Source organism: Drosophila suzukii, chromosome 3 (assembly GCF_043229965.1).
Source record: "Drosophila suzukii chromosome 3, CBGP_Dsuzu_IsoJpt1.0, whole genome shotgun sequence".
In the NCBI taxonomy this organism is placed as follows: Eukaryota; Metazoa; Arthropoda; class Insecta; order Diptera; family Drosophilidae; genus Drosophila; species Drosophila suzukii.
Window position 1 is genome coordinate 68,552,792 of NC_092082.1, and position 22,279 is coordinate 68,575,070.

Consider the following 22,279-nt stretch of genomic DNA (forward strand, 5'->3'; position numbering starts at 1 on the left):
AATCAGATAAATAAGACGAGGACAGTAATACTGATTAACATTTCGACAAGGCAATATCAGCAATTTAAATTTATGTACTCGATTTAATTACTATAACCGGATTAATACTTATGCTAGTTTTTCATTCTAAATGAAGGATACAAAATTGTCAGATATTCAATTAATCATTCTAAATCCAATTGAAATTCTAGTGCTTCATATAAAGCCAAAATAATTCCATTATTGAAATTTAATAATCTCTCCCATGCATCCACTGTCTCTGTTTTCGCAGGCAAAATCATTTAAGCATTGGCCGATTAAAAAAACTTGAATCGAATGTATATATTCAAAAAGCAAAAACTCTTGAATCAGCACGTACAAGCTTTTTTCCGCATTGTAATTTTGTTTGTGTTATGGGTTTTGCGAACTTTTATTTGAACTGTGTATTGATTTACATTTTGCGGTTCGAGTTTTGATACGCACTTTAACAAGAAAAGTTTCAAAAGCAAAAATCCATCTTGTTAAAAGTTTATCATTGATCTCTGTGTTTTTAATTACTGAAAAAACACTTGGCATCTATGTATATATTTTTCCTTTTTTCTAGCCTGATCTACTTCCGTTTCTTGTTTATGTTTTTATATGAAAAAGGGCAGCCAGATAACAAATGTACCATGTCAATGGCACTTTTGACATTTTATGTGAATGTTCTCGGTGTTGACTTTCCCTATGGGAGGTGGGTGGCTTTCCCCCATGTTCTAGACCCTGTTTCTTGTTTTCATAACAGATGCAGACATATGTTTTTGAATATTTCGCATGCCACATATAGTAGATTTTGTTGGTAGTGAAGTTAAAGGGGAAAGGTTGATTTTTATTAAAATATCTACTAAAAGATACAATATTTCTTGTCCTTACCCGCTTAAATTAAATTATATTAATATATTTTAATGTACTTCATAAATCTTCCCACTAATATTGTTCATCTGGTTATTAATTGCACCGAAAATGGTTCAAACCTATAGTAAAAGACACCTCAAGTTTATAATATGTATTGAGTGAATGAAGTTGACCAAAATTTTTCACAATACATTCTCTAAATCATCTCGAATATCACAACGAAATCTTGTTCCTCTAACTAGCCGAATTACTGGAGGTGATTAAAACCATCATCCTCCGGCAATCCTGCTAGCCAAGATACATTAAATCATTTTGGGTTTGGGCTTGAGGTGTGACTGGCTTAGTTTTTTGACTAAAGCGTTTCTCCCGAGCCATATCAGCCGATCCCGTAGGGCTTGCTGCCGCAGACCCACGGGTCATGTTCCGGGTCATAGTAACCTGATCGTTGGAGATCTTGATCAGACCCTGCGATCTCATATAGGTCTCCAACTCCTCCTTGGCCTTCTGGGCGTATTGCATACTATTGTCGAGCACCTCTTCAGTAGCCGCCGGGGCCGCCATCATCACATCGCTCATTTTCCGGCCGTATTTTGCGATGGTGAACTCGCCCTCATGAAATATCCTCCGACGCTCCGCAAAGCTGATCTCCGGCTCCTGGAACTCCCCGCTCAGCGAACTTTGCGAGGCATCAAAGTCCATTTGGGTCAACCGCCGGCTCAAACTCTGACTGACTCGCTCTCCAACTGGCGAATCTTTGGGTGGTATTAGCGAGGCCTGACTGTCGGCGTTAACCGACAGTAGGACCTTCCTTTTCTTCGGCCTCAGATGCCGATGAGGGGGGCTTACTTCTGATTGTTGGCTAGGCACTCGTTGCATCTTGAGCTGACCATTTATGTCGGTCAGTCGCCTGGTCAGCACCTTGGCATTCAGGGCTACACCTTTTTTGGGATGTGGTGTGCCGAGGGACAATATTTCCTTGTAATTGTCCTTCGTAAGCGATTGGCGTCGAAAAACGCTGACCGAAGGCTGAAAAATAGAGGTATCTAAGTATAAACTGAATCATTTTTGCAATATTTCGAGCATGGTTCTTAGGTTCTTAGGTAAAACATCAACTTGAACATTTTACAGAGCTGCTAAATCGAATCGTATCCCAAACAGACAATACAGAAATTATTTCGAGCATATGTACTAGAAAATTGATTCCATAACTAACTAACAATTCGCTGATTTGAAAAATTTTAATATAACAATATTGTTTAAAGCGTTACTATTGATTGAAGACCCTGATAAAATTATTTTTTAAATTTAAATTAAAGGCATACGTACCCTTGAGTTCTGACGCATGGTGAAGTGATCATGATCATGGGACTCCGCATCACTGATACTAGGGCTGTCGGTCTTTTTCGGTAAACTAGAGAATGGTTCATGTCGCCTATTCTCGTAATCCCGACGCATATTGAGACGAGCCTTCAGTAAATTGGCATCTACCCCTTGATCGGCTCGTGGAAATGGAGTCGATGACTTATTTGTAGATCGCATTAATCCATAGTCCCTGGTAGCGATTGGTAATGCTTCCGTGGACTTGAACTTCAGTCTGTTTATCCTTGAAAACGGAGTGAATTCCCTCCTTTTAGATTTACCATGCATCGCCGAATTGGTCGTAGGCGCAATGCCAGTGACGTTGGGTGTTTTGTTTAGTTCTTCGTGCGACTTTTTCATTGTTTATGGGTTTTATTTATTAAAAACAAGTTTTTTATTTTATTGGTGTGGGTTTTGTTAGTTAGTTGGTTTTCTAGGGGAAAATTTCACCAAAATGACAAATAACTAATACAGAACTAGATGGTCTTTTATAATTACTACAGTTTTAGAGCAATTCTTTGAGGCATGACAAAAGATGACGGATAATAAACTATTTTTAGTCTTTCGGAATTCCAATAGATGTCGCTGTTTTAGCCTGGACGGAAACCTATTTTAAATTTCTATATGCTGTCTAGGGAAGTGTCTTAGCTTTTAGGGAAGGAGTCCCCGCTTAAGGTGTCTGCTAACAACAGGGTTCTGAGAAAAACCTTAACATTTCGTTAGAAAACGTTAAAGTTTCTGCATAAAATAAGATTTTCCTAGACACAAACCATATTTTAAAATTTCTCAGAAATTAAAAGTATCAATCGTTGCCAGACCGAAAAAATTCTGATTTTCTAACAGCATTGTTAAGATGTATCAAAATCTAACAGCACTGTTAAGAAAATCTTAACATTTTGGTTAAAAAACGTAGCATCTTAACATTTCATAAAGATTCAAAAATATTCAAATTTTTTAGCTTTATAAAAGTATGGGAGCAGAGAAGAACAAAAATGGATAAAATAAAAAATAGACGAAAATTAAATTAATTTAAATATAATTTGAAATCTACAAGTACTTTGTTTTAAATATGTTGATTTTTGTAAACTTAAGTGTAGACTGAAAAATGCTTAAAATTGTATATAAAATTTTACTTATATTTGAAAGTACCATTTAGATAAATTTGTTTTGGGCTTGGGTGTTTGGAAGGCAATGCTTTTTCTAAGCTTACTTCCTGCAGTCGTCCTGAACTTTCTTAAAGCTTTTGAATTTGTCCGTTTTAATCAGCTGTTGGTCACAAACAAGGAAGCATTTTAAAATAAATCGTTCAGCGGCAAGGAAGTAAACAAGCCTCTAATGTGGAAGTGATAATTTGAAATCAGTCATAAAAAAGATTATTTTTATTATTACTAAATAATAATTAACAAAATGCAGTGTGGAATAAAGTAACTTTACTTTTAAAATACTAGATATTTAGAAAAATATATTGAAATTAAAAGCAAAGCTGGTTTTTGAAACGTTAATACCTTAATGCGGAATATTACCGTTAAAATATAAACTGAAAAGTGCACCATATAAAGACTAGTTAATGTGCTGCTTTAAAAGTTAATAACTTTAGCTTACAATAATAGCCCCAAAAAGGATTTCTTTCGGGTAAATACCAAAGGCCAATGATATCCTCGGAATATTAACAACCAAATAAACCTCCATAAAATTAAAACCCATGAAGGTCATCCATCACATAAAATGGAAACTTTAAACGACTTTCCTTTCCGCCAAGATGTCACTGTGTTTTACTTAAAGTCCTTCCTGGACTTTCTCTAAAACAGGGGAAAGGAAGACGGTTCTCAGTTGAGTGACAATCGAAAGGAAGTGTGGGGAAGAAGCAGTCCAGAATTTCACGCTTTCTTTGGCTTTTAATGAATTATGACATTTTCCTGGTAGGGCCCGTTTACTTTTAACGGTGGAAGTGGGCGTGTAAGAGGAAGAAAAATGGAGGGAATGTTATCAGCGCTGCTTTTCCTTTTCTGTGTTTTATTTTTTTTATTTTATTTGATATTTTCTACCACTTTTCACCTGTCCCGTGAATGCCACAACACAAAGCCAAAGGGGTGTGTGTGCTTGGAGCCTACGTGGAACATTCATCAGAATGAGTGAAAAGAAATTTTACACTTAACGTGTTTCCACTGCTACTTCACCGTGTTTTCCGACCATGTGTGTGGTTGTCAGCGATGTTATTATTCCTTTTTTTATTCCATTTCCACGGAAAAATATGCACTGCAAAAAAACCACGTTAAATATGTTAGGGAATTTAAAAAATTAAATGTTATGATTGTGAATTATCATTACATACCACAATTTACATATACGTTTTTCCATCCCTATTAACCACAACAAATATCTTTCATTCTTTTCAGTAAAATAAAAATTTTATTTAGTATCAAAATATATCAAATATTTGGAGTTCTGAAATCAATTTACTTAGAAATGGCTACTTTATTTTTATAGCAAAATTACAAGAGAACCATGGCAGACCGCCGCTTTATTCCTTCATCTAAATTCCTAAGAATTCGCGGACCGTCGATGATACTTTTTTCGCGAATTTTGGGTGTGAGGACCGTAAACTAGAGAATTGCCGAAATGTTAATAATAAGTAAAAAAATAATTCAATATTTAAATACGACTGCTTATAAACATATTTGATTTATTTAATAATAGGAGAAAACATTTTTTTCCAAGTGTATATGTATATTTGCTTAACAGCTTCTTGTGAGCTGGGAACTCTCATCCATTCAGTCGTTCACTCACTGTAAATGCTTTCAGACGCCTCAACTTGACACGGCCTGCGTTCCGTGTCCTGCGTCCTGAGTCCTGAATGCTGAATCTCGTTGGTGGCCAGAACAGTTTTAGCTGTCCTCCTTGGACTTGGCATTTGTCGCCCAAATCCCCTGTCCTTGCAGACCGGCCTAATCCTGCGAGGGACACTGCGAAAACTACAAACCAAAACAGCAGAAAAAAGAAAAAAAGCCAATGTGTCCCTTTTCTTTCGGTTTAGTTTGTTTTGGTTTTGTTTTTACGGATTATTGGCAAACTCAGGCCTGTAGAAACTTTCATAACTGTCAGAAGGACCTCCTCCGCCTCCACCCACCTGCTCCTTTTTTTCTTGTCCCCTTTTCGGCTCCTTTGCTCTGCGCCTACTTAAGCTTTTCTTTACATTTTCCTTTCGACTCTTTTTTGCTCAAGTATTTCAAGTGTTTCCCCTTTGCTTTTTCAAGTTCTGAAATATTTGCACCATGGTTTGCTCTGAATGGGCTGCAATTGAAAATTGCCATTTAATAGAAGAAAGTTAGGGGAAAGCTAGGAAAATAATGCGAGGGGAACGAACTTTGGTGGAGGGGTTGGAATAATATTATTATGTGCTCCACACTCTTAAAACTTAGTTTATTGTTATTCGTTGTCATTGCTTTGAGACTATAAAGGGGTTCCTAAATAATAAAGAGAATATGTGGTAACTTAATGTTGGATAGGTAAAAAAATATTCTTTTTCAGGTTGTTATGTTCATTGAATTATATTTCATTGGGTTTCCCTATATCACAATTGATAAAAAATGGATAGTTACATTGTGATTAAACTCTTTGGCTTTAAGTAAAGCTACAATAACTTCAATTATTGTATTTTTTTGAAAATAATCTTGATAAATCTTGAAAATATTTATCCAATTTTGTACGTGGCCTTTGCTTTTGATTATCGATGTATACTCTAATATGCACATTTGGTGATATCATATTATAAAACCGTGATATAGAAATTTCTTTTATTATTTATTATATTATTTTAGCATACATATTACAGAAAATTCTATTTTATTCTCCAAAGTCTTACTTTTTCCACTGTACATCTATCAACCAAGACACTCAGAACTTTTGCTTCATTGAAATAGTTTTTCATTTACTTGCCTTTTGCTGAAATGTGCAACAAAGTCAAGAGAGGAGTGGGAAAAACACCAGAAAGAAAGAAAGAAAGAAAGAAAGAAAAACAGATAAATGAAAAAGGGACGAGAGGGCAAATCTAGAATTCAATATGCAGCTACAGTGACCCCGATAAGTATGCCACCAAGTAGTGGTCAGTCAGGAAAAGTCAAAACCGCAGCTGGTGCGATTTAATGAGTAGCCCATCATCAGTGGTAGTGACACACAATCTCCTGTGAGGGGGACTGGTTAAAAGGACACGCTAATTAGCAAGAAGTTTCCCCCAACACTTTTTCCTTTCTCCAAACCCATTTCAATTTGTCCCATTTTTTTTCCTCTTGCAGAATACAATAACGAGCCGAGCGGGACTGGAGCGTTGGCCGGCAGCTTCGATAAGTCGGTGCTGCAAATTTCCGACTGGCTGACTTGGGAACAAAACATGATCAAGATACAGAGCGTGCTCGTCGACGATGGCGATGCAGTGCGACTGGCCATCGAGAAGCAGGAGGTGCGCCGTATAAAAGACACCCATCCCAGTTCACAGCCATATCCACTTTTCTCACATATCTCCCATATCTCCCCCTCTGTCCACAGAAAGTTCTGCGTGAATTGAAAATGAAAAAGCCGCAGCTCAACGAACTGGTTCACACGGCGGAAGTGCTCAAAGGCGACATAAAACGGCAGCAACTGCAGGAGAAAGGTGAGTCCTTCGAAAAACGATGGGGGTTTGAAAACATTGGGTTTTTTTGGGGCTTGTAGGGAATAGCTATTAAGATCTTGAATATATTTAGCTGATTGTTTTGGTGATATCTCCTTTAAGCATCAACATGTATTAAAATAGGTACATTTGAAGTAAAAGGTTATAATCCTATTATAATACTTGGCAAAATATATCCTATATCTTTTGAAAAGAAACTTAAGATATTCCTGTGGCATCTTAAACAATCTTAAAGTCTCAGAAACCTTTTCTTATGGTTCCTCAAAATATATTTAAAATTTATTAAAATATATCTTTCGACTATGTGAAAAGATATCCTACCAATTATTCTTACTTCTCTAAGCTTTCTCCACAATCGCAACATAAGAGCTATCCCTGAATTTTAATTAAATCGATTAGACAGTTGATTAGTCTCATTTAATTTCCTCTCTGATTAAAAATAGGGCAAACAGTTCTTCATTTTGACCATCCGTAAGTGTATTTTCGAATGTCAATTAATTCTTGAACGAATTTCTGCAAATTGGCTCACATATGGAAATTTCATTAGGCCTTGTTAGCCGTCGTGTCTCTGCTGCCGAGGGGATTGCAGATTGCTGATGGCTGCGAAACACGGATCCATTTCCTTTTCCAAAGTCCCCCATCCTCGAAACCCCAGAAATCACTTCGGTGCAAACAAATTTCCGCCGGGCGAGACAAAATGCATGCATGGCGGGGTGGAAAGGGGCATGGGAAAATGGAAAAGCGGCAAAAGGGGAAGCGAGACATATGAGTTTTGTAGTGAAAACAGCAACAGACACCAACGGATGGCCACTTAAAATTGCTAACTCAGTCAGGGGAATGTTTTTCTAGGGGTTCCAGTGGTGGGGAGGTGGCGAGGTGGCGATGTGGTTAAGGGGGACTGTCAACATTTGCATAACGGGGCCGTGAACCTCGCTAGCCGGTTGGTTCCAATTCACAAAACTCCTCTTTAAATTGCCTGCCTTCAAAACAATGTCACACACACACACACACTCGGATTGAAGTACCCACACAAAGACCAGAGAAATATAAAGACGGTGGACAAAAGAGAGAGAGTACCGCGTGCTTGTTAAACAAATGATTGCATACTTTCAGGTCGTGGTGAGTCCCGCAGTTTGACAGCCACTGAACTAAGAGCATTTCCTTGCGAAAAAACGCTCTTCAGAGAGATTTTTCTCCCTATCTCTTCAGTTTATTTGCCTTTTTCTCTGCGGAATTTTAATGTGGCAGGCGAGCAAGCGGCATGCAACATTTATGCCAGTTGACATTTAATTGACAAGCGAGGCAGCCGGCGGGGAAAATGGAAAAAGCATCCAGCCAGCCAGCCATCCGGATGTTAACTGAAATATTTTTATGCTCTTTGGGATTGGGGCGGAATTTTCAGGGATGTGGAATTCTGAAAAGGCGGCTGATGAGTTGGGAATGGGGGTTGCCCCTGCACTGCTTGTTACACATTATTATGATGTTTGGTTTGTCATAAACATTTGTAACTTGTCCGCCACGTTCTCTCATCTCCTGGCTTATTTGTACGTGCATTTCAGCCTTATTTTCCCCAGTGTGTGAGTGTGTGTGTGTGTGTGTGTAGAAGGGGGGTTGGGTAGGGGGGTGGCATCTGTTTGGGCCTTTTGTAATGGAGATTTCAACAGTTGCTTGCAGTACGTTTTTTTTTGCACGCTGTGTGCTGTGGAGTTGCACACATAGAGTTCCTTTGTTTGAATTTGGAAATTTAATATTTCGCTGGAATAAATTGGGGAAAATGTTAAGTAAAAAACTAATAATGATTTTGGTTGTGTTATTGTTAAAGAAGACTAGTCTCAAAAATGCTTTAATTAAAAGATTTCAAAAGACATTTATAAAAATTTTTTAAATCAAGGTTTTAGAGATTTTGTTAAAGGATTTAAATAATTAACTTCTTAAACGTAATAGACAATATTTAAGATTTTTGGACATTTCCTATAGTATTTTTTAATCATTTCTTTTATGTTTTTATTTAATTATGACGTATATGCTTTATATTATTATAAATTTATATATATCAATTTATGTTCCAATTTCACATATCTTTGCTTTACCTATTTTATTATTAAAATATTTATTTTTTTACTTTCTACATAGATTTTAATTCGATTAAAAATGTTGTAGTAAAAAGTTAAATGTGTTATAAATTGTATGGATATGTTCCTTGAGTAGCTTCAGCCGCGAAAAATCTTACCATTTCTGAAGGTTTTGAGAACTCACCGGTTGCCATCAACTGTTGGCGCAAAGCCAAACTGAAAATATGACCATTACGGCGGCATTGTATTTCAATTTGCTCTTCAAAAACAGTTTAGGATTTCCAAGAAAAGCGGGTCATAGCCGGGCCTAGTTTATTATCTTTGAAAGGGGGTGGAGGAGTGGTGGGAAGTGAAGAAAAGAGCTCCAATTAATTACGTATTTTGTGGAGTGAAGCTTAATTAAACCATTATTCATTATCTCGTTGGCTGTTTGCCCTTCTCCCTTTTTGCTTTTCCAGCTGCACCTTATTTTCGCTCCTCCTGCCTCCTTTTTTGGGCCACAAGTCGCACAAACTTTTCGCCAATCCAAATGACCCCAAAGTCCTTATCATAAATAAAATGCCAACCCACACGGAGAGGGTGTAGGGCGGTGTGTGTGTGCGTTGAGGTTGGCTCGTAAATCTGTCTTTGACATGCAATTTCAGTGCAGCGGCTGTTGCTGCAACTTGGCCAACAACAGCCACAACAACCCGCCAACAGCAACAGCAACAACAACAGCTCACAGGGAGCATATTATCTGAAAGGACAACGCACTCAGTCGGCCAAGCACAGGCTCAGTGGCTTTCCACACCGCCCACGCCCCCTTTTTGGCACCCAAATTGCCTTTAATTGTAGCCTTTCCCATGGCAAACGCCTTCAACTTTGCAGCCCAACCACCACCACCCCCTTTTCTTGTGTTTTGACGCTACACACGCCCGCTTCACGCCATTACACGCTTTAATAGGCCTTGCCCCCCTTTCACTGCCCCCCTAAAAGGCAGTACACCCCCACCCACCCATTTGCAAAAAGCCCCTTCTTTATCTAAAGTTGGTCCTACCCCCAGTCGGGCGCTTTCTTTTCAATGGTTTGGCATAGCTTCCTGGCATGTGTCTGCGCTTTCAAGAAGTTCGTTGCTTTTGATACCCTACCTTAAAGTGGGAATTTCCTTCAGTTATAAGAAAGCGGTATAAAGTATAGGTGATGACCAAATTATTTAATATTATTAATACCAGATTTACATCCTTAAAGGGATAAACATATATTTCCAGGGTTTTGCTTTTACTATGCTACTGTGATGAAATTTTTTTTATTTTATTTCAAAAGCCAAATAAAAAAATTATTTCGTTTCCTAATATTAAGTGCCAAATTACTCAGGTTTAATAATATTTAAAAATTTGTAAAAATTTATTTTAAAATGACCTCTTCATGCAAGTCCTGCAGAATCTTAAAAGATCTTAAATTTTTTAAATGGTGCTAAATAATATTGTTATAATCTATTATAGTATTAGAAATACTTAATACGCCATTGCAAAATCAAAGGGTAACTTCCTTTATTTTAATTTCATTTACACAATGTTTACACATTTAAAAATTTTTTTTTTTAGCATTTTAGGGCTCAATTTATATAAAAACCAGTATCACTCGAGTCTTAAATTTGAAACTTAATATATCTTTAATTTTTTAAAGACTTATTTTTGTGTTCCCTTTTTTCATTTAAAAACCTTTAAATTTCATGGAGTCTAATATCTAGACCTTTTCTTTCCCTATTAAATTTTTAAGTGTTGCTATATAGTATCCTGCTGTTCGATTTTATATATTTTTGAATGCTTTTTTATTAGGTATCAGCGAGTCGCCATTTGCGTAACCTAACTATCCGCGTCTTATTTCTTTTTTAATTACTCAAAAAGTGAAGTGAAGCAGAGTCGAGTCTCTCCTATGGCTGCTTAACCTCAGACCTTTTATGACACAAAGGCACCCCATTATGCCCACTGTGCCACGCCCCGCTCCCACCGTTCTTGGGATTTAAGTAAGCATTAAGTGAAATTATTGTCATGGTTGTTAGACTTTTAGCTTCGGCTTTTGAGCCCCCCTTTCAGACCGTGTAAGTTATTTTCGCTAAAATAGTTTAGCGCACGAGCAAAATTTTTTTGTGCAGCGAAAATATGCGGAAAATTTGTCTAAACATTGCAGGTTATAGGTGCTTCTGGGAAAACTTTTAAAAAGTGTGTTCGCTTGCGTGTGTGTGTGCCCTGTGTGCGTGTTTGTGTCACCCAGAATGCCCTTGGGTGTCCTGGCATATCTTACCCAGACTTCTCTTGGGGCCAAGCCAAGTCCTGTGCTCCCCTTTCAGCTGCAGAAAAATTAAATTCCAGTTCTCGACTGCAAAAAAGGGCAGGACAAAGGATGCGAGTGGAGAAAAAGGTGCGGACCGTATGCACTCACTCATTACGCAAATTGTCCTGGGCCAACTCCACAGTCTGCGTGTCCTGTTCCCGGTCTCTCTGTCCTCTTAGTCTGTGTTTTTCTCTCTGGCCATCTCATATGACCGAAATGTCAGTCGTTAACAATTTTCGTTGTCTAATGAATTTTAATTAAATTCATTAAAAAGGTTGCACTTGTTGTCTCTCTGAGGACACAACAATGAAGTTGTGACTTCTTCAGACTCTGTCTCGCCGCAAGAAATTTACATTTACTTACATTTAAATAATTCATGAATATTTCGAGGGCTGCGTTTTTCAGGCTATCACAAAACTTTCTTGTAAAATCCGACTGAAAGGTAACGTTTTCAGAAAGTGAATAACAAACGAGATTTAGTAATTCTCATTTGAGTTACCTTTTTATTTTTAAAAATTAAACATTAATTTATTTTTATTCATTTAATATAAGCTTACAAGTCCAAGATTTTATTTTATATTTAAAAATAAATATAAATTCAATATCAAACCAACCACTAGAAAACATCTGAGTTCTTAAGTTCGTTCAAAATCATATTTGCATTTCGCATATTTATGATAATACCTTTAGAACTAATACTTTTGAGGTTCTATTTATATATTACTAAAAATATATAAACATTGAATCCCATTTGAAGGGTTAAAAACTTTATTCATTTCACTAAAAAACATCTTAGACTTATTTGCATTCCAATGAGCTATTGTTTCTTAGAATGACGGTAACACCCTTCGAACTAATTATGAACTAGTTTCTTGGCCAACAATCCCATAAATGGCTTTCTTATCATTCAACCGCCACCCACATTTTTCTCTCATACTTTTCTTCAACTAATTAAGGCCAATGCACACCAAGCATTTTTCTCGACTGCGCAGCTCATAAAGGAAAATCTACATCTAAAGCCACAATAACATAAACATCAAATTCCATCAATGGCACAACGAACCGCTCAATCTCCTCGCCTTCCCTCTCGCTCTGCCCGAATCTATCTTTCTCTTTCGTGCGGAGGGTGCTGCTGCAACCCTGTGCAAAAATAATCCTTATCAGTTGTCAAGGTTCAGAGACGTACGCACAACATGTGGCAGGAAGGTTGAATGTCTTCCGGCTAAATCGCATCGAAATGCGCATGTTCCCCACGGAACCCTAGCAAAACAAATGCCAGTAGAATTGGAGAGCGGCCAGAGTAATCTGACGGAATGCCGGTGAACTCAATAATACAGAGAACATTGAAGAAATGGGGAGAAAGTTTGGTTAAGAGAGTTGCACTGGGTGGTGGGTGTACGTACTGGCAAAAAATCTAACCAGAGTTGAATTTCAAATTTTTAATATATTTATAACGGAATTTGTATTGATAACTTTAAAACTCTTGAAAATTCAACCACTACAGTGTAGATCTCGCTTATAAAATGTAGTTTTAGGTGTCTAAAAGTATATTATGTATTACTCAAATAGAATATCCCTTTTTCGCTGCATACTTTTAGACACCTATGATGAAAATTTCTAATCCCCAGAGATTTGTGGTACGAGAATTGTGCTTTAAAAAACGTTGATTATGTTCTTATTATTATTTTATTTTTAATATATATTAACAATATATTTTGATTTCTATTCATTTATTATAATAATAAAGTCAGAATATTCCAAATGATGAATATAATATTGTTTCACATTTGAAATATAATTAAATGCAATTTTTAGAAGTGTCATGGTGACTACCACATCTACAACTATAAACGTCAACAGTTTGGAAGTCTTTTTTCCAGTGCACTAGGAGTAAACTTGCTTTGGGGTTGCTTTATCACCCATAAACCCCTCCCCACCCAGCGACCCCCGGGACGCTCCCCTTTTTTGCCACTCACCTTTTGTTTACCCATTTGGGGGTTGCTGGTCGGCTGATTGCCGCTCTTTCTCTTGGAGAGCTCGACAAAAAGTTGTTCCGTGTTGAAATTACGCCGTGACTTTCGCTCTCTCTCTCCCTTATTCGGCTCTTTGTCCGCTTTTGGGGTCTGTAGTTCTACGAAAAGCCCGGCAGGACATTCGTTGGCTCTGACTGCGTACAAACGGTTGTGAAACTCCTCCACATCCACATCCAATTCCGACTAAATCCCGTAGAGCCATTCACGCTTTCTCCGCATTGTGCGCGTCGCGTAAAAGTATCCGGCAAAAAAAACCCAAATAAAATCCAAAAATATTGTAATTTAAATACGAAGTTTTTTAACTCAACTGTAGAGTTAATTGAGTGTTTGTGTGAATGTTTTTTAGTGGGGCTAACTAGCCAAAAGCCAAGCAAAGTCAAACCACAAAACGGCATTTAAAGTTTTGTGTCTGCGGCGGCTTATTGCCCTGCCCTGCTCCCCTTTCTCTCTCTCGCTCGCACATGCCTCCCGTCTCACTCTCTCTCCGCCGTATTTGTAAATCAATAAACGTGAGGGTGGCAAAAAGCCGCAAAATGTTGTTCAACAAAAAAGGAAAAACGGAGCAGTGGAAAATAAATAAATAGTAAAGAATACAACGTAGATTTTTTAAGGCAAATAACGAAAATTTATGTTTCCTTGTACAAACAAAATAAATTATTCAGCATAATAAATAAAAGAAACCCGAAAAAGGCAATAAAAATGAAATATATTACATTTTTTTTCCTTAAAATCATCAGCCCTATGTACTTATAATTAATAACAACACTAATGTTGTATCTATTAAAATTGATATCCATAAATCCTCTTACAAATGTAATATTATGCATTGGATTTAATCCAATAGATTACCTATAAGCTTCACACCTACTTCTACTCAAAATATATTCAAACAATAATTTATCCCGCATAAACAAGTATAATCCACAATGCTATAAAACGCTAATATAAATTACGAAGAGCTCTTTACAACCCCATAATAATCCATTGAAATTAATTATAGAAAAATATGGAATTCCATTACAAATGAATAATCAAACAGGGCAAACAGAAAACCGTACATTTACGAAAATCGTGCCCAATTTGCATATAAATATTCAATAAACCAACTTCATGCGAAACAAAAAGCAGACTTGCAACAACACCAACTGGCTAAATAAAGTGGGCGTGTTTCTGATGGCTGTGGCTGTTGTTCCTGTCGTTGTTCCCGTTGTTGTTGCTCACATCATAGCGAGAAATGAATGTGTTTCAATAAATTACACGGAACGAAGCTGAAGAGCAGCGGAAAAAAATTGTGAAGCATAACTTAAGGCGTGCGAGTGTGGATATACGTATATGTGTGCAGGAGTGTGCTCAAGTGTACGTGTGTGAGTGCGTCTAGGAATTCATTGGAGTCCACTCTATGCGAGGCACAAAAACAGCAACGCTTGCGAAAAGAAACGAATGGAAAGCGTAGAAAAATAAAACAAGGAAGCTTGACGCTCACTCAAATGGCAAAAAATCAACAAGAACTTCAACAACAACAAAAAAACTAGTACAACAACCAGCGCAACAACTACACTGAAAGAAAATAGGATCTAAAATAATGATTGTTGGAATTTTTCTTCTTGGCGAGAAGTATTATTTTATTGACAGCCCCAACAGCCACAACAAAACTTTTCACTTTTGCCAGATTCCACAATTCAAGTTATTTTTTTGTATACCTTTCAAATGAAAAATCATTTAAATGTTACTTAATTTTTGTTGTGTATTTGAAAATTCAAGCAAGCAACATCTAAATTCAACCACAACAACTAAAAGAGCCACTTCAACAACAACCACAATACTTTTCACCAACAACCATTTTGCGAGAACCCGCAACTCGAGTTATTTGAATTCTATCCTTAGCGAAGAGTATCCAACTAAATGCTACTTATTTTTTGTTGTGTATTTCAAAATTCAAGCTAGCAGCAGCTAAATAAAAGTTCAACCACTTACTTACAAAAGAGCAACTTCAACAACAACCACAATACTTTTCACCAACAACCATTTTGCGAGAACCCACAGCTCAAGTTATTTGAATTCTATCCTTAGCGAAGAGTATCCAATTAAATGCTACTTATTTTTGGTTGTGTATTTGAAAATTCAAGCTAGCAACAGCTAAATAAAAGTTCAACCACAATAACCAAAAGAACAACTTCAACAACAACCACAATACTTTTCACCAACAACCGTTTTGCTAGAACCCACAACTCAAGTTATTTGACTTGATTGCATACTTTTAGGCGGAGCCGCGGTGTATTTCATTCGCCTGTATCGCCCGCATCTCATCGCAGAAAACGTGTCTTGTATAAAAATAGTTTATCTATCTACCCTGAACAGTTCTCCGCCCCATATTTTTTCTCCAGCCACTCCTCCCCACCTTAAACACTAAAGTTTCAGCGTATAGCATGCTTGCCGACTATTTATAAGCAAATTTTTCCAAGTCCCAACTGAAAACTTAAAATGAGAAATTGTCGAAATTCTCGTAGAGAATAAAGCCACTTGCCGAGGGGAAAATATGATTAATGATTGGATAGAGCCTAGAACAATGAACGTGTCAATCGAGTGTCGTGGAAAAATTGCTCTCATTATCGAAGCCATTATTGTGTTATTAGGGATAGCCAGGAAATAGAAAAGCCAACGAAAAATGGAAGGAGAATGGGGCAAATGGGTATTGAATTTATTGAGGCTTATTTGCAAGGGGCCGGCATAAACGTATTTGTTATTGGGATAATCAAGTTGGTTGTCGGTCGAATGTGGAACATATTGTCGATAAGTGCTGGGGATTTGAGGAATTATACATACTTAATTCATGAGTTTTGTATGCAATTGATGGATACCAAGTTGGTGACATGAGCATATCAAATAGCCATTAGTTCATAAACTTGAGATTAGATAGGCTTGGTATGTTTTTTCTTCTCCACTTTATTGATTGACATTTATAAAGAATCATGTTTTAATCAAAAAGGTTTTCTATAAATAGGCTTTAGCTTATAATTTGGAATCGCTGACATATTTCATTTACTTTCTGGACAAATCAGCAGATTGCCAGAACTTTGGACAATACTTTTCCATTACTTGTCATTTCACTGCCTGCTAATCCGCTTTACATAACTTTCTGCGAAGCCTCCAGCTAATTGAGTGCAATTGTGAGGCAGTCGAAAAATGGAGCAAGAAAACTTTCTCCAGCTGGAAGTGAAGTTTTAAATAATCAACTTTTGTCATAAATTAAATAGATCTGGCGACGGCTGCATAATCAAGAAGCCGGCAGGCGCGGCCGTAAAAATTACAGCGAGAAACCTATTAACTGTGAGTCAGTCGCTGCCGGAAGGAAGGGAAGGACTCAGGGCCCAGGATCCTTTAGTTGCCAGGAGGGGTCGTAGGGATAATAGTTTTTAGTCCTTCTGCTGATGCTGCTGCAGCTGCAGTGACAGTTCAGCTGGGCTGGGTGTATGCAACAGTGGCACACGGACAACAATGGAATCACAAGTGGAAACTGAAATGCCCTGTAAGCCAAATGGCCATCGTCCCGACATTGTTGTCTGCACTTGTTTGCTGGTGTGCCAGCGTCTGTGTTTGTGTCTGTGGCAGAAGTTAAATGCACCTGCCACCAAGGAGGCGTCTGGAGGGGGCTTTCTGTGGCAGAATGAGCCACCTCCAGACGGGTCGGCATTTCGGGGGCCTGGTATCTGGGATCACAATAAAGCGCACTACATGTCTGCGTTTTCGGTGTTGCAGGTGCCAAAAGTTAAATGCAGCAGCAGGACCGACTTGGTAGTGCGTGAATACATTGCCAGTAGTTGCTCACTGATTTCGTATGCAGAACAAGCAGTCAAGACAAATATTGTAGATTTCCGATAACCTGGCAATTGAGGGAAACCATCCAAGTATTATTTTCAATTTGTTTAAAATCACTAAATTACTTTCAAGTATATAAATGTATTAGGTGAATAAAAGTAGGCAGTAATTGAAATCATTGTATAACTTCTAAGCTTAAAATATACTGTTGCATACTTTAAGACACCTACAATTGCATATAAACGAGATTTCAAAACCCCTTGCGATTTAAGGGACATGTCATTGTTCAATTGTTTGATATTTATTTGTGTTTAGGGTATGCTTAATAAATTTGAATAGTTATACATAGTTCAATAAACATTTATATTTATAGTGGGTCCTATGCAAATCACTAGGGTCTTGAAATCACTTTAATATTATTTTAAGCAACTAAAAGTGTGCAATAAAATATTTTAAACTGAATGGTGATTTAGGAAGCGACTATACTTTATTCATAGACTTACTTTTAGACACCTAAAATGTCATTTAGAACCCTAGTGATTTGCATGGCATCTTCCAATAATTTTGGTCATTATAAATTTTATAATTTACAATATATTTATTTCGAAGCCCAATTTAAATACTTTAAGTTATAAGTACCTCCCACAATAGAACTCATAATTAAAATCGATTTATTACGTCATAATGTCAAAGAACAGTAATTTCAAACTCTTCCCCAATACTTTTAAAAATAAATTCCTGGCATAACTTATCATGAAAAGTATTAAACTATAGTAACACTTATTTTTATAGTTAAAGTTAGACAGGGCACAAATATTTTTTAATTCATTCAATAAACTGTAGGCGTGTTCGAAAAATAGTGTTTCCCTTTAGTTAGTATCCACTGTACCGAGTGAATAAGACCGCAAAGCAGACAGCGCCAAAAAGTATGCAACGAGAAACAGCCGGCGCAGGGAAATGCGCAAAGTGTGGTGAAAACAAATGCGTGACTGTGTGTGCGTGTGCGGGGAGAGAGAAAGTGGCAAAGAAAGCGCCAAAGAGCGAGTGAGCAAATCTAAGAGCATTTTTCGCACTCTCTCGTGTTTGTTTTGCTCTTTGGAGTATTTGCTCGTGGTCGGTGGTAGTGTTAAGTTTCCGGCACGTTTTATAAACAAACCCAAAACCAAAGGAGAGAGAGAAACCAAAAGAGAGAGAGAAAGGTGGAGCTTATGTTTACCATTAACATTCAACGATTTACCAATGTCAACAGTGCCGCTTTTTTATACACACTTTTTTTATACACTTACTCCAGCTCTAATTGAGTGGAGAGCCGCTGGCCAATCGAACCTTTCAAACGCACATAATGCGCGACGTGATAATGCAAATCTGGTGAAGTGTTAAAATCCTGGAAACCAAAACCAACAACATCAACAAAAGCAAACCAAATAAAAAACCCCGGGAAAATCCTTTGAAACGCACAAAAGGCGTCTGCCTGAGTGGGGAGTGGAAATCGAAATGGCTGCCAAACCACCGCCCCCCATTCCGCCCACTTTGGGTGGCGATGATGCCGGTTCCCATGGACCAAAACTCGCACCAGAGATACCTCGCATCAACTCGGAATTGGCTGCCCAGGCGGCTCTCAGAGGTCAGCAGCTGCTGCGGAAGCAGGGCTCACAGGAGCAGCAGCATCACACGATGCATACGCTGCCGGCCCACAAGACCGGTGCCCCGCCCCCACTGCCGCCCACCCAGAGCCGTCCGGTTCCGGCCATCCCCGCCAGGGGCGCCAGCGATCGAGCGGCGCCACCGGAAATACCCCCCAAACGTCACAGTCTCAAGAGCATGCCCGATGGCCAGGCGATGGTGGTGCCCGGATTACCGCCGCCCATGAGGCAGCCACCGCCACTGCCCAGGAAACCGGCGTCCACACAAAACTCCGCTCAAAATTCAGCACAAAATTCCCCGCTGGCGGGCATGAAGTTCAAGGATAAACCTCCGCCGCCACCCGAAAAGCATTCGACCCTATCCGCCGAAGGAATGGCGGCCCGGCGTTGTTCGAACCCCTTCGAAATGCCCCCACCACCGCCGCCCCTGGTTCTCCAATCCGCCGTGGCGGCCCTCAGTGAGCAGAGCTCCAAGAATGGCCTGAATCCTGTACCCTCGCCGGCACCCACAAGGGCCAGTGAGGCCAAGAAGATCAATCAGCGTTCGATTGCCTCGCCCACGGAGGAGTTCGGTTCGGAGGATGCACTGAGAGGAATTGAGAGTGGTTTGCGTAACATGGAGCGAGCCATGCAGGAGCAAATGAATCTGAGGAATATGGAGGCAGCGGTGCAAAATAATTTCGATCTAAGCTTTAAGGCCAGTTTGGCGGCCGGAACTCGTCATTTGGGTGGAGGCTCTGTAAATCTCAGGACTGCCAACTACGAAAGGAACCTCTCCTTGGACGAGGGAAGAGCTGGCGATTCGCGACAATCCCTGGAGGAACTGAAACAACTGAGGGCCCAGGCCCAGCAGCAATCCCTGCACAACAACTCCTCCTCCTCGAGCTCCAATTCCCAGGTGGAGCAATCCATGCGCTCCACCATAGAGCACCATATGCGCTCCCTGGATCGGAATTTGCCACTGGAATTGCAATACAGTCGCCATCGTTTTCAGAATAATTTAAATGCCGTTGCCGCTGCAGCAGCTGCAGGTGGAGGTGGTGGTGGTGGTGTTAGCGGAAATTCAGTCACCGGAAACGTGGTGGCCAACTCGGGCACTTCCGGTGCGCAGCAGCCACCCATGCCGCTGAGCAGCGAGTTCCGCGAGCAGATCCGCCAGCAATTGCTGGGCAACATACCGCCACAGGTGGTCCACAATATGGGGCAATCGCCGGGTTCGGCTGCCGCCGCTGCCTTGCTGCAACATCAGGCGCAGTCGAGGGCCGCCGCTGCCGCTGCTGCTGCGGCCGCTGCAGCCGCCGCCGCCCAAGTGGCCGCCGGAAGTGGGGCACTGTCGCGGGAGGAGCTGCGCATGCGCAGGAGGTCGTCGCACGACGAGACCCAGCTCACCCAGAATTCGAGCGGTGGCATTCAGGGTAAGGTCTCTCATGAGGGTTTCGGCCATCTTGTCATTATTATTTGGTTAAAAAATTGTGATCAAAAAAATGTGAATCTGTTATTTATATAGATATCTGGGTCACCCTCTATAAATAAATTGATTGGTTATATAAAAGCCCACCTTAAAGTATTTTTTAGTTTAAATTTTGTTATTCATGGCACTCAGGGTCATAATCTGTAATAGGCAAATTGTCAATCTTGTCCTTTTAATTTGCTTATAAAGTCTGGACCAAGAAAAGTTCTACCAACTGTCAGTAAAATAAATATCTGGGTCATCCTCTAAAAATCAATTTATTCACTAGCTAAAATACATTTTTGTTTTGTAACAAAAATATTTTATTAAGTTAAATTGCAATGATAAACAATTTTCAAGGATCTTTATTTAAATTCAGAGGGTGCACACGTGACTGCCAGTAAAATTGTATTTCTTTTAGACAAACCATAATTTTATGTATGTTTCTGTTTGTATTTTCTTTCATATTTCGAAAAAATGTGTAGATTTTAAGTTTTCTTAGCTGGTGCTATTATGTGACAAATAAAATAAACTGGTATTCAGAAAATAATATTTATAATATTTTCAAAATATTACATTACAAATTAATTTAAACTTATGCTTTGAGCGGAAAAGCGTACTCTTCTGTTTACCTAAATTGACAATGTTTCTGTTTAAAAATTACATCTATATCTTAAGTTTAATATTTCTGTTTCTTCTTGATTTTCGACTTCGTAGAGCTGAAACAGTTTTCCCTAGCTCCGCACTGTTCAGCGGACTTAGATTATATGCGTTGCTGTCTGAAAGGTAACCACACCATGGGCTAGATAGTGCGTTTGTGTTGTAACTTAACCCCAACCTGCCTCCCGCACAGGGCTCAAGCTTAACCCATAACAGCACACACACGAACCTCTGAACCAGCCGAGCTGACAAAGCAAATTGCTAACGAAAGTTGTTATTCCTACTAAATTGCATGGTTGGGCAATAAACCAAAGAGAAAGGCGATAAACTCTTGCTAATCTTTGTTTACCTATTGATATTTAATATGGTCTCACTTAACTTTAACTAACCTGATTCTGTGTGAAATAAATAAGTAATTCGTTTGATTGTTCAACAGTGACCCGATTGCGTGAGCACTGGGATGAGACGTCGCAATGTGTCCTGCAGCGAGCTGCCCAACTTAAAAACATGCTGAGCGACTCACAGCGGTAGGTTTGCACCCCCGTTTAACACCCGACCGACCACTTAACCCCCTGTCACCTTCTCAAATTAACCGCAGGTTCGAGGCCAAGCGCTTGGAGCTCGAGAAGTGGCTGGCCCGCATGGAGCAGAGGACCGAGCGAATGGGAACCATTGCCACCACAGCGGACATCCTGGAGGCCCAGCAGAAGGAGCAGAAGGTACGAGGGTCCTTCATACTTGACATTTCTTGTATTAACTTTCATTTCCGATTCCCTTAACAGTCCTTTCACGCGGAACTGCACCAGAACAAGCAACACTTTGATATCTTCAACGAGCTGACGCAGAAGCTGATTGCCGTCTATCCCAATGATGATACCACCAGGATCAAGAAAATGACGGAGGTGATCAATCAACGGTGAGATAAATTAATGGATACGTAAAATAACAACATTGCTTTAAGGAAACTATAAGCTACACCCAGAAAAAAATGTCCTTCATTTTAATTAAATGAACATTGGACTAAGATTTGTTTAACATGACTATACACGTCCTTAAAAATGTGTCTCCCATTTATATTCAAGCACTAAATGGACTTAAACTAGGTTTGAGTTCATATGAACTGCTACATGGCCTTGAACTTTTTTATACAATTTAGTTCTTAAAAATAAATGAAAAACGTCTAAGTGTAAAAGAATGGATTGCTGTATTAAAACTTAATAATTGACTAGTAATTATTGTTTGTTTTTGGCAATAAAAAGGAACATTAAAAAAATATTCAAATTTATATAAATAACTAACTATTATTTTAGTTAAAGGTTATGCTTTCAACAAAAAGATCATAACTTATAGTAAGAATACACAAATTTAGTTTTATACGGTACATTAACTTTAAA

At 38.8% G+C, this 22,279-nt stretch overlaps 2 protein-coding genes across 19 annotated transcripts in view; one reads left to right on the forward strand and one right to left on the reverse strand.

The window, feature by feature from the left end:
* The window catches only part of Dys (Dystrophin), a 151,278-nt gene that overhangs the window by 30,235 nt on the left and 98,764 nt on the right, over positions 1–22,279 (forward strand). For 11 of the 18 annotated variants that reach the window (XM_036816757.3, XM_065866410.2, XM_036816764.3 and 8 more), the window contains 6 exons: positions 6,525–6,688; positions 6,775–6,880; positions 20,943–21,011; positions 21,322–21,412; positions 21,484–21,604; positions 21,668–21,801. In XM_036816757.3, coding sequence (XP_036672652.3) covers positions 6,525–6,688; positions 6,775–6,880; positions 20,943–21,011; positions 21,322–21,412; positions 21,484–21,604; positions 21,668–21,801 — 685 coding nt within the window. Of the gene's footprint in view, positions 1–6,524; positions 6,689–6,774; positions 6,881–18,611; positions 20,191–20,942; positions 21,012–21,321; positions 21,413–21,483; positions 21,605–21,667; positions 21,802–22,279 lie in introns of those variants that run through there. The other 7 variants (XM_065866412.2, XM_065866417.2, XM_036816760.3 and 4 more) reach the window with 2 other exon arrangements.
* Positions 1,013–2,684, reverse strand: LOC108013758 (uncharacterized). The gene is made up of 2 exons (XM_017079716.4): positions 2,200–2,684; positions 1,013–1,899 (listed from the first exon to the last, which is right to left on the reverse strand). Exons 1-2 carry the CDS (start codon positions 2,590–2,592, stop codon positions 1,162–1,164), a joined length of 1,131 nt encoding a protein of 376 aa, XP_016935205.3. The 5' UTR covers positions 2,593–2,684; the 3' UTR covers positions 1,013–1,161.

What these genes read in the sequence shown, in the direction of transcription:
- LOC108013758 (XM_017079716.4), bottom strand. Translation starts at nt 2,592, where the DNA reads ATGAAAAAGTCGCACGAAGAACTAAACAAAACACCCAACGTCACTGGC. An exon ending in CCATGCGTCAGAACTCAAGG is followed by an intron (nt 1,900 to 2,199) that starts GTACGTATGCCT and finishes TCTATTTTTCAG; the next exon opens with CCTTCGGTCAGCGTTTTTCG.